This window comes from Liolophura sinensis, chromosome 1, assembly GCF_032854445.1.
Source record: "Liolophura sinensis isolate JHLJ2023 chromosome 1, CUHK_Ljap_v2, whole genome shotgun sequence".
Taxonomy (NCBI): Eukaryota; Metazoa; Mollusca; class Polyplacophora; order Chitonida; family Chitonidae; genus Liolophura; species Liolophura sinensis.
In genome coordinates, this window is record NC_088295.1 from 73,906,943 (window position 1) to 73,924,194 (window position 17,252).

The following is a 17,252-nucleotide window of genomic DNA, read 5'->3' on the forward strand; positions in this document are numbered from 1 at the left end:
GAGTGAGTACGACACATTACAGTAAAACAGCACAAAAACTTGTAATTTTTCGTGCCAATAGATGCTGTACTTGTATACCTAATCAGCTGGTTTTAGCAAGGAGACAAAAAACTGTCTATATAAAAAGGCTACATATTTTCATACGTAGGCTTTCCTTTTTACTTTACTTTTGTATGCAATTTTCGCGATGGAAAATTGTAAACCAATGTTTTTCTTACTGAGGCATAACTTACAAATTGTCTTACTCATTCTGTTGTTATGGGTCACATATCTGGTTGGTTGTTTTTACCCTGTAGAACCGAGCGAGTGTTTTAGATACCTCACTGTTCGCTTCTCGGGGTTGACATTACCAGCTTAAAATCAACATCATCTGAAATCCCAACTTTTTGACAAATATATCCGCAGAATTTTAGTCTCTGGAAGAGAAAATTTAAAATGTAAATATTTACATGTAATATATGTTATTTAAAACGAGCTGTATGGTTAGAATTTGTAAAAATTAATATTAAAAGGATTTGTTTTAATTTTCTAGGTTTATTGCAATAATTTTTTCAACAGACGCTTACTGTGTGTTTAAAGTAAAAACTATCCCTTTTTAAAGAATTTTCATATGACAGAGATAATAAAATGGCTTAGATAAATAGTTAGTGTAAAGGTGGATAGCGAGTTTATTTAAATAAATACAACATAAACAATCGAGTTATTTTGGAATTTTAGACATTTCCTTTAAAATGCAGAGATTTGTTAGATATCTTTAAAGTGTCACATGAAGTATGTACTTGATTTTTAAGATCGCAGATTTAAGCACCAATTTGAAAGTAGATCCATGCGGACTCGATCGAATCTCTCGAGGGAGATGGAGCAAGCCTTGTACGGCCAGAACACATCCTATACGGTAAATATAAAGGTTACGTGAGCGGCTTGTCTGCCTGCAGCGGAGGCTTGTCCCGGGCAGGGGAGATTGGCGAAAGCCCTTCTATAGGCCGGGGCTAATCGTGTATGAGGCGCCCTGGTCAACATCATAATTTGGCCGTCGTATTTGCGGAAGCTGCTCAATCCTTGACTTGTCTACAAATGAGCCAAAGTTCTTACCCCGCAAACAAAACCGTCCGTTAAGAGAGAAACAAATCACAATTCTAAATCTCATAGATTACCTTCATTGAGACGACATTTCAAAAAATTTACATTTTCTAGTGATAGCTAAAGCGCCTCAAATACCGCTAAAATTAAAAGATTTTACTCCATCACTCTAGCACAATCCGAATTCTAAAAGCGTGGAAATCATGTGCATGCTAAATTCTCAGGTAGGTACTTCAGATCATCTTACCGGTGCTTGGAAGCATCTGTTTTTTTATTTCCATAGATTTATAACTCGAAACTGCGCATATAATGTAAATATTACAGACTGTGTGATTTTGACAATGCAACTTGCAAGCAAATTTATGTTGGTTCCAAAATATTGCATAGCACCTAGAAATTAAAGGTGCTTAATGAACGACAAACTTGACGTAAAACCATTTGCAAAAACTAAAGAAGAATACAAGATAATTGGGGACCGAAAGGAAATTTTGCAACTGGAAATTTTGCAACTGGAAATTTTACAACTGTAAACTTGGAACATTTCCAGATCAACCTTGAAGTTAACATTTATTGGTAATCATAAATAATAATATACGATGACAAATACATACTTCACTTTCACAACTTTGTGGGCAAGAATTAGCGCTGTTTCTAAAACAACAACATAAATGCCTGAACATGTGGTAAAAACACTGGCTGTTAGTCTGTGATCGCGCTTTATGTGCTTAAGACCGATGATTTGTTTTAAACAAGGCGCCTGTGACACCAATACTTGTCACGATGAAAAAACTTATGTGAGAAAATATATATTTATATGCAATTATTGCAATCATAACTGATTGTTCTGATATTAAACCTGAGATGTGTACAAAAAAGAACAATAGCTCTTATAATAATTGTGAAAACTTCATTTACACGATAGTTCTATCGGATTTGGATTTAAAAATATAACACGTGTCATCTGTGGCGATTTTAAAATGATAAAATTTGTTGGGTAATTGAAATTCTTGAAACGTAGAGGCTCTTAGTCAGTATTTTTACTGATAGAACAATTTCAAAAATGAAGCAAAGAGGTTGCTGATTGCGATTAACTGTGCTTCTCATTTTGCTTAAGTGTCAGTGCAACAAACTTTGCCCATGTTGTACATCTATATAGGTTTGCATTGTTATCTTTTAACAGTGTCGTAATGGCTGGAAATGAACCAAAGAACACCCGTATTATTACTAATATTCTATACTCTCAGCAAAGACGTGTATCAGCAATATCGTTCAGCCAAACCTTGAATGTTGTCATCAATGACTTTAACATGGATGTTTGTATGTGTATATAATATGAACGTTTAAACTCAGGAAAATTTTTAAATTTAAAACCATATATTGTCTATAATAAAACAACCGCAGAATTTAAAATAGCCAAAATATAACACGCTTAATGTTGTAACAATATTTACAAATAAAAGGTCTGATTCAAGAAAAAGGGTTGAAGAGAATTTTTTTAAATAATAGATAAAATAAGTTCTTCTATTTGTGTTTTCTTCAAGCGCAAACGCCCGACTCTAAATAATTTAAGCTAGTGATCTGTGTTTAAATGTACTGACGAAATGATAAAAAAATGAAATAACCTACCTTTGAGTTAATACAAACGTTACGAACCATTGTGCGCAAAATATCACAATAGGGCAAAGCTTTTGTTTTGCTTCAATATAACACTGTGATACGTCAGTCAATACATAACCCTATTCAATGCCTTAAATACTGTTAACGAGAAGTTATTATTTGTTCACTGTTTCCGTTTAGCACCAAAATATCGCATAAAAATGTCAGATTGGAAAGTGTCCTATCACGCGTCTTTAGAAAGTTATTTATTGTCATAGAAGGTATAAAAATCAACATCCACAGCCCTCCATGGATTCAGAATTGAATAGGTCCACTGAACACGGACCTCTCTGTGCCTGATCGCCATTTTGGTTCTATAGGCTTCAGAACTAGAACGGATTCTACCGCTAGCTTGATCACAACACAGGAATTGTTTGTTATTTGTGTTTTAATACAACAGGACACAAACTACGAGGTGGTAATCACTCTAATCCTACACGGAATTCCCTTACCTGGTAGGCTATCGGCCTTTGTTACGGGTCGCTACTTTCTCAAGCGCATCTGCTCTACCGTAGCTGAGTGCTGCGGTCCTGCCAGAGCCCTGCCCTTCAACACTTCTCTCCTTAAATTTGATTGGCTGCTATCGTAACACAGAACTTAGAGGAGAAGAATGATTTATTTTGGTGGAGTGAGAGTCTTCAATGCCACAAATCACTCGTTTCATAGCGCATGTACTGCCAGATAACTGATCATAATTTTCACAGAATGAACTCATATTTTCCAGCTCCATTTTTGGCGCAATATTCGACTGACAGCACACCGCAATATGCTGCCGGCTACTGTTCAAATGGCTATGGACTCTTATCCTCGCGATTTTCGGACTCTTCCGGGGGATATCAACTACAAGGGTGTGCGGGCTACGCCGGGGTGACCGGCCAAAACTTGACCACTGGTTCGTTTTCCCCACCACCCAGATCAAACAGTGGCCTAATACCGGGATCCTCATCTCACAGCGATGGTGGAATTTTGACACTGTCAAACAGAGTCGGGGGACAAGGGTCAGGCGACTCCAGGGTCCTGCCGAGTTCGTGTGGGGGTAGTCCCCACGGTGAGAAATCTTCCCCTGTACCAACATCGTTATCAGTTTCCCCTCGCAGGTACGGTCCAGTCCCACAGCGAGCACACAGTCAGAATCAGACGTGGGGAAACCCGGGACTCGGGGATGCTTCACACCCCATCCCCACCCACGTCCAGTCCCACGATACCGGACAACTTACCCTGAACGGGCACCGAGAAGGCCAGCCCCTGGGTAGGGCAGAGGAACTTGATCTCAGGACAGCTTCGGTAGGACATTCTCCTCAGCTTCATTGCTCCCCTCTTCACATGCACGACGGACAGGCACGGCTACAACACAGTTCCCCGCCCCAGACGATGAACGGTCTTCCCCCGGACCATGCTGCACAGGTCGATAACTCGCCCTTCTATCCATGGATGGGAATCGTTGGTAAGTATAGGGTAGACTTACTTCATAACCCAGTAAAAAATCAACACCTTCCCCGTAAACAGCATGCTGTAACTTGTAGCGAGAATGTGGCGGGTAGGGGTATAGACCCTAGGGTAACGTGTACCTCCACATCCCGGGTAATCCATACAATTAGAAATATAGTCCATAAATGTATCAGAATAGGTGACGAATTGTCAGGCAAGAAAAACCTACAAGACTCCTTGTAGAAAACCTGTTTTGTCTCTACTAATACTTAGTCTACACTAACTAGGTTAAGGGCTTCGCTCTACCTTTAATATAAACATGGCGAAACTAATGGGCCGCCATTTTGATAGATTTATGACAGCTCCTCTCTTTTTGGGAGAGTCAGCATTTTATATACGCGTTAACACGCAAAGACTCAGTCATAAAATTTTATGACCCCCATAATATTTTCCGTATAAGGACTGTCCAGGTACTTGGGGCTGACGACGGACGCCTGTGTTTGTGATTTAATTATTATGTGGCCATATAAATTCCTGGTGAAGTCAAAAACGGCCTGGAGGTTTAAACACTGGACAGTCGCAGGCCTGCTGGACGTCATAAACTTTGTAAATAGTCATTTACCATCATTATCAATTGACTGGAACATAAAATAGAGACGGGACAAAGGTCTGAGCGTACCCTGGCCGACTGACGGTGGGCCATTCACTGGATAGGGAGCTGTTTTAAGTGTTTTATAGCTTTACTTAGAGCCCGTCCTTCTACTGTCTTCTGTCAATCGGCGATTTGGTCCTCATAAAATTTAGTAGCTTTGGTGTGGTCAGCACCCTTCCTGACTTTGAAGTGGCCGCTGGACACCTACCCTGGGGCCGATAGGACTGTGGGTACAAGCCATAGCCCCCTATAGTTATTACCCTCTCCCGTCCATGCTGTAGCCCCATAAACTGTAGATTTGAAGCCTCTATTCTTCTACCCCCATCTCCTTGTCGTCTTCTCAAAGTTTATGACGTGACAACCAGCATAAATTCCGTGTCTTTGAAAGCCTCTTTTGCAACATCTTCAGGATACCGCCTTCCAAAATTTAGCATTACAAAAGCATTTATGCTATAATATGCTGTGTGTCAAAAGGAAATCATTGTCAATGATCAGAGGTGGATTCTACACAGCAATGCCTTCTTTTAATTTATGCAAGCATTTGTATTCTTCTCAGAACACGCCTGTTAAAGGACTTCTTAAGAAGTTTCAGAAACACCTTCAATATCCTACAGTGCGTTGAAATATGGTCAGTGGGATGATTTAGAAGGTGAAAATCTTCTCACTTGATGTATGGTATCTGCATTTACTACCACACTAACGTTTTTGTCATAAGTTTTGTGATTTTTTTTTGTTTTCATTGAAATGAGTATGGAATTTAATGGGCTAGTGCATTCTTTCGTAAAAGGGTTTGTTGTGACAAATTTGTCGGTTGATAAACACCAACCACAGAAATACATCTGGGTAAGTTTTCATTACACATGGGGCTTTATTTATTTTGGTTCTTATTATTATTTTTGCTAGCAGGGGATTTCTTTGCTCATCCTACCTACAAAATAGTCACCATTTTAGAGCAAAAATATCAACAATCTATAAATGGGGCTAAAACTGTATATACATGTAAGTATCATTCATGCTAATCTATAGCAGTGTTTTCAAATTAACAGGGTACAAAAATCTTGGACTATAAAGAGTTTAACCTAAAAATAATAAGTTAGATACGCGTCGAAATAAGCCGCATAACTGGACCCTTTTTCATTAATTTGTATATGGAAAACATTTTGGGATATTGTTGCCAGAAAGAAGAACTAATGTCAAATTCAGTACTGAAGAATATGACAAAATATGTGTATTTCCTATTACCAGATTAATTAGTAAACAATTTTATACATCACTTTAATCCCTTCATAAGACTTTCATCATTACAAATTATAACAGAACGCTTTTGTACATAATATACATAGCTGTAGTGATCGGCTCGGTGATGTACACATAGTGAACTGAAAAGTTTTACATAAACCAATGTATTAGCACAAACATTTCAGGACTGTATCTCTGGACAAGATTTTGTTATCATCATGCAACATGAAGACAAAGTATTAAAGTCGTGTGATTTGTTTAAAAAATTTTAAACAATGAAAAACCTCAATTTTGTTGATCAACATTTATGTCCTACATTCGACATAAAAATTAACATATTTCTGGAGTGCAGCATAGTTCTGGAGTGCAGCATATTTCTGGAGTGCGGCGTAGTTCAGGCAAAATTGGTTGAATAACATACAGATAAAAGTTGTCTATGTGTTATATAGAAGCACGTATTTCTTGTGTTTAAAATTGACAGGAATGCTTCTCTCGGTGTGACCAGAGCTTTAAACATGACAAATAGTCCATTGATTCCAAGGGCTAAGAGCGAGATCTCGGAATATTGTCCAATCATAAGTGACGTCTCAAGGGAAGTTTAGATTGAAAATAAAATGAATCTGTGCGGAACAATTTGATTGTCCATAGAAATGACAGATTCTAAGTTGTTTTGGATGAACTAAACGTAACGCATGGATTGATTATGAGGTAACTACTGCCTGTAAAAAGTACGGTTTGGGATGAAAATGCACCATTGTGGCATGTGACTGTGTTTTGCTGATAATATCTTCAAATGATATTTTTTAAAGTGATACCTTTGCCACTCTGTTTTATATCAACATGCCTAGAACCGCTTAAATCATAAAATCATTAAAAAATTCTGAGAATAATTTATTCAGCTTACCTAATAGATCTGTGGTTAGGATAAAAAAATACAAATTCTAAAGTGGAAAATATGTGGAGATTATCTTTTTAAACAAAGATTACTTTTATCATTACGAAAGCAACTATGCATGTGTGTTCTTCTAAAGGTAGCATTATAGTTTATACTTTCATTCACCCATCGCTCTAACTTGGACCCACAACCGTCTCTGTATACACTATGTGGCGTGACAGCATACTTAACCAGTTACACGTAAAAAGCTCTCTTCTCCCTGAAGTTGTCATTATGAATGGGTTTAGCGTTGAGTTTAGGGAATATAGCTTTTGGAGTGTTGGCCATAGGGACGACCTTAAATTAGGATGTTACGACATTTAGCCAGATGTAAGATGCCAGACGATGTCATTAGAATTATCACCTAATAAATAAAGAAGCTACACACGTGAGTAGACACCATTTCCAGCTATTACACCATTAGTACATTAACGTGGTTAAGTCTACAGGCGGGAACGTCACCGGGCTTAGTATCTGTTTGTGTTAGGGAGCTCATTACATATATTGCTAGTTTCCTCTACCGACAGCCTAACGGCAACGACATCTTGTCCAAGACGGTTGCGAACATTTTGTAAAGTTTATTTAGCTGTAATCGCGCTATTTTTGACCCAGCGAAGAAACATTTTTTGAACCAATTAAACTGAGCCATAAGTTATAAATTTAATTGTTATATGCATGGAAATATTAAGTATGTGATAAGTTGTTCTTCATTTGGAGAATGTTATTTTGTGCCAAAATAAATGGGTGACGAGAACGAAATAAATATCGAAGAAGGTTTGGATATTCATTAAAACTCACAAAGTGGCAAAACAGCAAATGTTTTAGATGATTTCAGTAAACCGTTGTACTAAAATGCGACTTTTCGCGGCTTAAATACACGTGTGGTGATGCCATATTCGTGTTCTATTAAAGACTTTTCGGGCAGACAATATTAATTTCTAATGATATTTGTGGGGTTTTTTTTTCATTATGATATATTGGCACGAGAACTTTACACTATATTAAAGGTTAAAAATACAAACAAATTCCTCGAAAGTCGATTTTTAATACGGTTTTGAATACTGAAATAATGCTTTTCGATAGTCTCAATTCACGAATCAGTAAATTGAAAAGTATTTGTTTTGTGCTTGGATAATGACGTGTTGTGTTTAACTGTCCACAGACTTAAAAGAAGGCTTTAATATGATGCTACTGGAAGCTAAAATACATCACATATGATCTTTTCTGCTTAAACTAAATTCTGCCACACTCGATATTATAAGAGTAAGAACTCGAAATCATTTCAACTGATGATTCAAGGTGTATCATACCTGTTCAATAACAAATGAAGAAAACAGAGTCATGTTAAACTATTCGTAATTAAGTATAATTGGCACTTTACCTGTTATCTCAGTCGTTTGCAAAAGACAGTAATGTAGTTCGATCCTAAGCACGATCTGTATATTAGTCCAACTGAAACTCCTCAAAAAGTTTCAACTGGCCAAAGAGCTTAAAACGGTTGATTAAGATCAAAGAGTTTTATTTTTGGAGACTGTGGCCAGCCCTTTTCAAAAGCTTCAGTATGATTGGACACTTGGTAATGCAAAACGTGTCATAAAACTTAGCCCCGAGTCCTATTGAGGACTTTATGAGGTTTGGGCCATGTGGTGGCCCTGGTGCACTAAAACCCTAGAATTTATGACTAACTATTCGTACTGGGCAGAAGTTACTGGTCTACAATGTAACGTGTTCCTAAAATGTAAAATGACCCAAGCAGTGCCTAACAAAACGTACATATTTCATCCTTAATCAGTATAGGCGGTGTATACTTAAGGGATAATACAAGGGGAAAGTTTAACACAGTACTAGCAGTCTTAGTACCGTAATAGTAATAAAATTACAAGTTCATGCACCGGATTTAAAACTATATGTATTTTTTTTTTCACAATTATAAAATGAGACAGTTCTTGTATTTTCAGAACACTATATATATATATATATATATATATATATATATATATATATATATATATATATATATATATATATATATATATATATATATATATATATATATAATGAAATCAAAGAAGAAAGTAAAACAACTTTTGTAATATTTGTGATAGTGCTTTAGAACAAGTGAAACCTCGAGAAGAGATCATTTTTTTATTGCCAAGAACATTTAAAGAAAACAACAGTATAAGGCCACAACACTGTGATTTGAAAGCATTTCATCTGCATGCTAGCAGTTAGTTTCATTTTTCTTTTAATCCATTGTGTTGTGCCTTAATTATATCTCTAGTACAAGCCAGTTAGCTACAGTCGCCAAGACTTCCAGCTGTTTGGGACTATAAGCTCGGGTGATTCCATTCTCTCACACTTCAACCTTTGTTCTGATGATGATAGTGGGACTAAATACCAGAAAGCTAGACACACTGTACACTTAGAGTTCGGCAGAAATGTATCATTTGACAGGGTGTACTCTACAATCGTCCTCAGTTGTTAAGTTTACAGCTTGAGCGAAAGCCTATGTGCATTTGTCTGCCTTTCAAAAGTTTGTGTGCTTAAGCAAATCTGGTCACCAGAAGCGGTAGTGAGCAGCAGTAGTCCCTTGTACTTGTTGCAGGTAATAAAAAGCACTGACACTTGGGATGGAGTAGAATGGGAAGGCATTGAACACAATAGTTTTTAAACATTGGGAGGGAAACCTTTCCTCAAAAGTTTAAGAACTTGGCTATCCGAATTTTAGAATATGTGACTGGCGTAGTAAGATGCAGTATGAGGCTGGCTGTCTGCTGTTGTCTACAAAACATCCTGGCGTCAGTTAGAGTAGATATCATGACGTATCTCTACAACAACGTCTAGTCTTACCTACCCTTGTCATTCACGCTTCACCAGAAACAATGAGCAAGCCATGACGGAGGACGAAGAAGGAGGCGAGCGTTTTGTTCGCAAACAGGAAAGCCTTAAGATATGACAGTCATAAATATCAGTTCCATCGAGGCATTTTGGTTTGTTTCCAAAGATTATTTGACTGGCAATCTCTTCTTGGCAAGGTTTCTGCAGGTTTTAATATCCTTTTTGCGCTTACAAATCCGTTGTTAAGATGAGATTGATACCGTCTTCCTTTTGCCCTCTTACGTGATGCGGTACACAGGAATATAATGGCTCGTTTCACCGGCCTGTTCAGAAGTTCTTGTACTCGCCGTGTTCACGCTCGCAGAATAATGGAAGTCCCACAATGCCTCTATTACACAACACAATGCTCGCCGTACCTGTTCGATACCTGGGTGCTGAGAGAGGATGTGAAATCGGATGACTTCGGTGATACCCTATCAATGTCTCCCAACGGTTGTTGATTTATTGCACAAATATCCAGTTTATTAGTGTTCTGTCATTTACTAAGCCTATTATCATCGCCGAATAAAAACAAAACGGTCGACTATAAATCAAAGGGAAACACGAGCGATCAGCGAGCGGTAAGACGAATCAGGAGACGGTTGCCTTTAGGGTAACGGCTATCACCAATACGCTTGTTACACACTGCACTACTCTCTGGTCGCATCCAAGCCGTCTTCTGCCTATTTCACTATACATTTATTGATTGAGAGCCCTGGAATATCTTTTCAATCTTATTCTCTGTCTGTCAGAGTGACGCAAAATATTTGCTTTTAAACAGTTTTTTCAAGATAGCGTTTGAAAGAAAAAAAAACACAACTGGTTCAACCGCAAGTATCGTTTAATATTGATAAAAACCATTAGAGTGTCAATAAAAGCTATTAAGGAAGCTGAAAGATATTTTACTACTAATGGCAAACGGGATTATTCGCACATCGATAGGCTGTATTATCCTCCATAGGCATCTGGAAAGTGTGTTCTAGGCACTCTTCGCAGTAAATACAATATAGGTGACTCACTACTTTAAAGCGTATACAAATTTACTACTCTATTGTTTGAACGTTTCATTCACACAGGTTCAGTTTAGATGCTATTTTAAACGTTGTGCCAAATGCATTGTGCTTTACGACGAAAAAGTTGAAAGTCTTCATTCAACACAGAAATATGTTACCCAACATATTAATAATGAAACACAAACTTGTGTTGAACAGAAATGAGGTGATTTATGCAATAGAACAAAAGACTTGTGTATTTTGCTACAGGTATTGTGTAAAACATGCAACCCATCTTGTCATCAATTCTTTCAACACAAGATCTTGTGTTAATTCAACACAAGACATGGAGTTGTTCAAATATGACACCAGGCTTTTAGTGAAGTTTGTATTCATACAACACAAGTGTTTTTTGTGTGCTTGATATTATTGTTGTTGTTGAACACGAGGAGAGCACGTTACGGACAGGTGTTTTCAGAATGGAGTTGGTGACCAAAGCCCGTGCTCTGCACAGTCTGTCTGGATACAACTTGTCGAGAGGCTGTAAAGCAGAAACATTAACAGAGATACCAATATTACAGCGGGTTCTGTATCACTTTCCGTACACTTCCTTCCGATGCTATTTGTAGACGCCCTAATTAGGGATCATTTGCTTTTGTAGTTCATTATTTACCTCCCAACAGCTGTCTAGACACACAGTGAGCGCTCATTAATTGTTTAGTGTCTCGAACTTTCAATTATACTAGCTTAAAAAGCATATGAAATATTCAAACGATTTTACAGCGCCAAATGCTTAACACTAGTTCTTGGCTACAAGCACTGTACTTCTTAATTGGAAAACACACAATGCTGTCAAACTCAGTCCAATAAGAGAATTTCAACTCTATATGACGTTTGTTTAAACGTATCTAAATGACATTTTTGACATTTTTTACACATATCTCCCACGTGCAGTGCAGTAAGAGAATTTCAACTGTGATCGACAGCCATATCAGTACGCACGAGCCTTTGGTTGCTGCTTTTGAGTATAACATGAAAGTTTTTTCCCAGCATATGATTTAACCATCTAACATTGTTTGTTAGTTTCTATTCTTATGCAGACTATCGATATGATACAACAAAGATTACTCCTGTTGCAAGAGTCACAGAGGAAGCTAACTTAAGATTTCCACATTTGGATTATACTGTTAGTCAACTACAAGAGTATTTACCATTGCATTAAGCTACAATCTCACGTTGACGAGGTTTTGATGACTTTTTCTTTGTCTAAAGTGTGTTACACCCCGAACTTTGATTGGTGTCAGAGACACTAATCACAGGGATAATCAAGCTGCCAAATAATTGTAGCCACCAAAGAATTAAACTATTAATTCATATTAAACTAAACACTGGTGTTTCTTCTAAAGAAGTCCCTTTGTCTCTAATGTACAGTACGTCAAATGGGAAAAAAATCTTTAGTAACTCTGGCTCTAAATCGTGATTTAATGAATTATTAAATGTTTCAATTTCCCCCAAAAGCTTAGCACTTTACGAGAAATTATGGTGTGTGGGAGTGGGAGGAGGGGACAGGGCAGGGTAGTCTTGGGTTCTTTTCAATTAACCTTTGGGGTTTCTGTCAGATTCCTATATAGGTATTTACCCATAGATGAACACGTTTAGGCATTTGTGGTCCACTTACCACCGGCGAACGCGTCGGCTGTAACTTACGCCACAATCGCTCAGGCGAAATATATCTCTAGTTGCTATAATATGCTTGACTCTTAAAGTACACTATTGTTACGAAGTGAATGCTGAAAGCCGGACAAACAGGTTGAGCTTTTTCCCACATGTTTAATTTGGATTTTGATTAACGTTTCACTGTCTGGCATCACCTGCCACATGCAATATTTCTTTCCAATGTTTGTTGAATCCTTAGTGGAAAATTGGGGAAGAAAATAATTGCTGTGGTCTAGGTGAAGTAGACCTGAAAGAAGACTAATCTACTTAGCTGAGAACTTAGGTAATAGTAGAAATACTAGGTCGGGCATATGTAAGGCTCGGGTTAACAATGTTGACGCGTAATGCCATACTTCACTTGTTCGCCAGCGTCTTACACCGTGGGCTTTCTCCAGCGGATCGTCTGCGCGGGAAGTAGTAACTAAACAGATAATACTGTTTGTAGCCTGTTTCACAAGTAATATGAAAAAATGCAAGGCGATGGTGGCATGGTACACGAGGTTTTCATACTTCATGTTTGTTCATTCTGACTGATGAATCTATAGTAGCCGGACCATCTTACGACAGCATTGTCCAGTGTCGTGTATTTCTAAGAAAACATTTGTATTATTTTTCTGTTCTTAAAGACAGTCCATTGCCGATTTTCACATCGCTCCGTTTTCAAACTGTTTTCACCCGTGTGTTTCCTTTGCATACCGTGCATGTTTTGGCTTAAATGTTTTGCCACAGCAATCACCATTCGCCAGTGTGGTTCGTTTGGATACATGTTTTGTGTAGTTTTTGCTGTGGTAATAGTCAGTCAAACCCAATTATGGGTAGTACCTTTGCTTTATTTGTTCACTATTTCACATCAGTACTGTGGACAAACTGGTGGAATTTTCTTTAACTTAAATCCTGCCCCAACCATGATTCTTACTGCTAACATTATGGTGTCACTTTCGTTTGATTGTTCAATTTCACTTCGTAGGTTTTGGTGGGATATCAAATAATGTGACTATAGAATGTCTGTACATTGTCTGTGATACGTTATAACCTGGGTTCATTGCGTGATATTCGTACGCGCATCTGTTGACTACAACTAATTCTGCAGAGTGTGAATAGAATGTTTTATTTATTACCTGGTTATCTTTGTTTCTTTTGTCAACGTATGCCGCCATTTCCAATACAGTTAACAGACGTGGAAGTATGATCGCCTTGTAATAAGATAATCCACTTTGAGAAGGTAGCGCGTGAGAAGAGAAGGTATTAAATGTCCATAAGACGGATATGTGTAGACGGTCTTTACTTCTGTGTGGCATGTAGACAGTACTGACACGATCGTCTAGAATTCAGTTTAGGGACATCTGTTAAAAGAAGAAGTATAGCTGGATATGGTGATCAGATAAAGAGTGTTGTGTAGTGGTATGATAAAATCATGTTGTAGTTGGTGCACCGTTAAAAGACGCGGGTGTCGGTTCCTTGATATTAAATCGTTCACAGAAGATAAATTAATGTTTTGATTTATTTGTTTCTTAACCTGTATAAACGATAACGTGGTTACATTGTACACGCTGTGACATACCTGGGGAATACGTGAAGTGAATCACGATACACAGGATTCCCCACGCATCGGTCTGTGTTACAAAGAACTGGCGTGTTGATCACAACAACTACATCTGCAGAGGTTATAAAACTATCCCTCAGTATTATGGCAGGAGATTGACTTTTTCTTGCTGGGTCATCCCCAAAACTTCATAAAACAATTGTATTGTAAAATTAATTCTGTGACTATGGCCTGAAATACATTCAGACTTTGTAGGTAAAAATTGTAGACAATAGAAAACGCGTGTTGGAACGACTTCCGATGCTTCGGTTGCAAACTTAAGTCAGAAGGTTTGTCAGGTACATTTTACTGAAAATTTTCACAATAAAATGATATAAACTGCTCTGTTGTACAAGTGTCGAGACCAGGTAACAGGAGTCATTGCTTGAATTATCATGTACAAACATAAAAACTTCTTAATTGCATTAAAAGGCTCCCGTGTATTAATACGCTGAGTTCGAGACGCGACATTACGACAACTGAGTGATGTCCCTTCGTGAAGCGAAGTCGTCACCTGACAGTTAATTTAAAGGCAATTTTAAAATGGAGTGTTATATAGAATATTGAAAACTAATTAAATAGGATTTGTAGTGATAATCTGAACCATCTTATTGGATAAGTATGCGTTCCCAATATTGCAAAAATTACGACATTCTCTCGGTAGATTAATCTAAGCGCGAATACCACAATGTTTAGTGATAGGGAACTAGCCCTACAGTGCTGTAAAAGGGTGACGTCATTTTATATTGGATAGTCACTCTGTTTTCCTAATGACGTATCTCTAAAACTTTGAGATGGTCTAAATCTTGTGTAATAAGAAATCGACCTCAGATACTCATCCAACATAATCATTTAATTTATCAATCTGTTATTCGATCAGTGTGTGAATAGTTTGTTGTACTTAAGTTGTTGACGTCGCATTTCTCTTTATGAACTCAAACTTAGGTTGCTGACGTCACATTTCTGTTTATGAACCTATATATATGTTCGTCTCCCTTTTTTTCGTTACATGTATAGGACCAAATTCGGCGCAGAGACGGAGAGGGAGGCAAACTTACAGCCGGTATCAGACACTGGAGTTAGAAAAGGAATTCCAATTCAACCACTATCTCACCCGGAAACGAAGAATAGAAGTTGCGCATGCGCTCTGTCTGACTGAAAGACAGATCAAAATATGGTTTCAGAACAGAAGAATGAAATTGAAAAAGGAACGTCAACAAATCAAAGAACTCAATGACAGTTACAAAAAGCCCGATATTAAAGAAGATGTGGATGAACTTGTGAGTGATTGATATGTAGTTGTATTATTTTAAGACTTACGGACAGCAGGACAATAGAATCTCACTGATCAGACGTTGAACTCCCAGATACGAGATAGCGATTACAACGAGAATTACGCCACGGGAATCTGGCTCCTGATGAAAAATGGCCCCGTAGGATCCGGAATAAAACTTGATTCCAACAATCTGGCCTAGGCGGTCGATAAAATACAAGAATCATAAGAAGGTTTGAAAAGACGAGGAGCAGAGCGTATATTTACATTTACGAGATTTGCAATCCTGCCCATAGAGGTTGTACATTTAAATAGTGACTTATTTTGTTGGTAAAAGTTGTGATGTAGATAATGGGGCTGAAATAATAATTTTAATTTCGTTTTAAAATATTTTAGTGCTGGTCAACTGCTATGTTTTCCTGCATCAGGTATTCGCTAGCTGGTATGTTGGTAAATTATCTGTTTTCCAAGATTGTGAATATTCATTTGATGTAAATTAATTAATTATAAGTGTAACGGTTGTTATTGTGAGTTAGATATATTGTATTGATTGTGCGGTGTGTATGTGGGGGGTGATCCCACCCCGAGTGCGCAGATATCATGAACAAATTGTTTTGTTGCTAAAACGGGTAAACCTCTGTTATTCTTACATATGAATACTGTATTTAAAGTGAATGTGTTTTTTTTTTGTTTCTTGCCAGTTGACACCACAAAAGTGACTCTCATCACAGGCTATTTTAATCTTCGAGAATTCATCGAAAAACGTCCTTTATTCATAAGTATTGTGACTTTTTGAAACCAAAGTAAACGATAGCTTCTCCAAGCAGACATTGAAAATATAATTCTCAGTCTTAGCGCCAAAAACCCAAATTGAGATAGGACAGAGAAACAGCATATTGTGATTGTGTGTATAGCATAGTGACATCACATACTTCTTTAGAAATACTAGTTGTGTAACGCCTGGCTTCATCTAGTCAATTTCTGCCACAGTCTGTGAGAACACGCAATACAATGAGATCCATTTTCCCAAGACTTACTGTTCAGACTTACGGAAACGGTCACCTGTTTGTTTCGTGGAAGGATTTCTTACCAATGTCTTTTCTTGTACTTAAAGAATAAATCGTTGATTCAAAGGTTGAAGGCAGGCGCCTTGTGAAGCAATCTTTTTTTTGTTTTAAATAATCAGTACAAAATCCAGTTGTGGCTTTTCGCTTTAAAGGTGTGGAAATCCAGGATAAACTGTGTGATCGGTGAGTTTGTACCCTACAGTATTATTTGCTGGCTTCACTTTTGTGGTGTGTAACATATCCCATGGTGAGAAAATGCGACAGGGTTTCAGTGTATCATTAATATTTTGTATGTTTGACGAGAAATATCAATAACGAGAAAACAAAGAGTTTGTTTTTTTTTCTAGCGAGACTGGATAAATACCATGATTCCTCAGGAAGATTTATTGATGGTGACTATACTTACATAACTATATATTGTCATCACATTACATTATATTCACCATACATATTCAGCGTGACTGAAATCACACAAGTGGATCAAGCATTTGTATATTATGTATTAGATCGTAGTGTTCCGCAATAAAAGCTAACTGAGACCAGCTCTCTTGTCACTTTGTTCATTTCTCCAAACGTTTTTTGAGGTCTGTCAGCAACCTGCACATGGTCTTGGGCTTCCACCGGCCTCTGCCCGTTTTCTTCCGCCGTTGTAGAAATGAAATATTCTTGCGTACGGCGTAAAATACCCATCAAATAAATAAAAGATTATACATCATCGGCGTTTTTAGATGACATTGTGCTCGAGGAAAGAAAAAA

The 17,252-nt window shown here is 37.6% G+C and overlaps 1 protein-coding gene across 1 annotated transcript; it reads left to right on the plus strand.

Annotated features, from left to right (window-relative positions):
• Positions 1-3,286: 3,286 nt before the first annotated feature.
• LOC135471847 (homeobox protein Hox-B7-B-like) lies at positions 3,287-17,031 on the plus strand. The gene is made up of 2 exons (XM_064751250.1): positions 3,287-4,180; positions 15,174-17,031. Exons 1-2 carry the CDS (start codon positions 3,406-3,408, stop codon positions 15,446-15,448), a joined length of 1,050 nt encoding a protein of 349 aa, XP_064607320.1. The 5' UTR covers positions 3,287-3,405; the 3' UTR covers positions 15,449-17,031.
• The last annotated feature ends 221 nt before the right edge of the window (positions 17,032-17,252 follow it).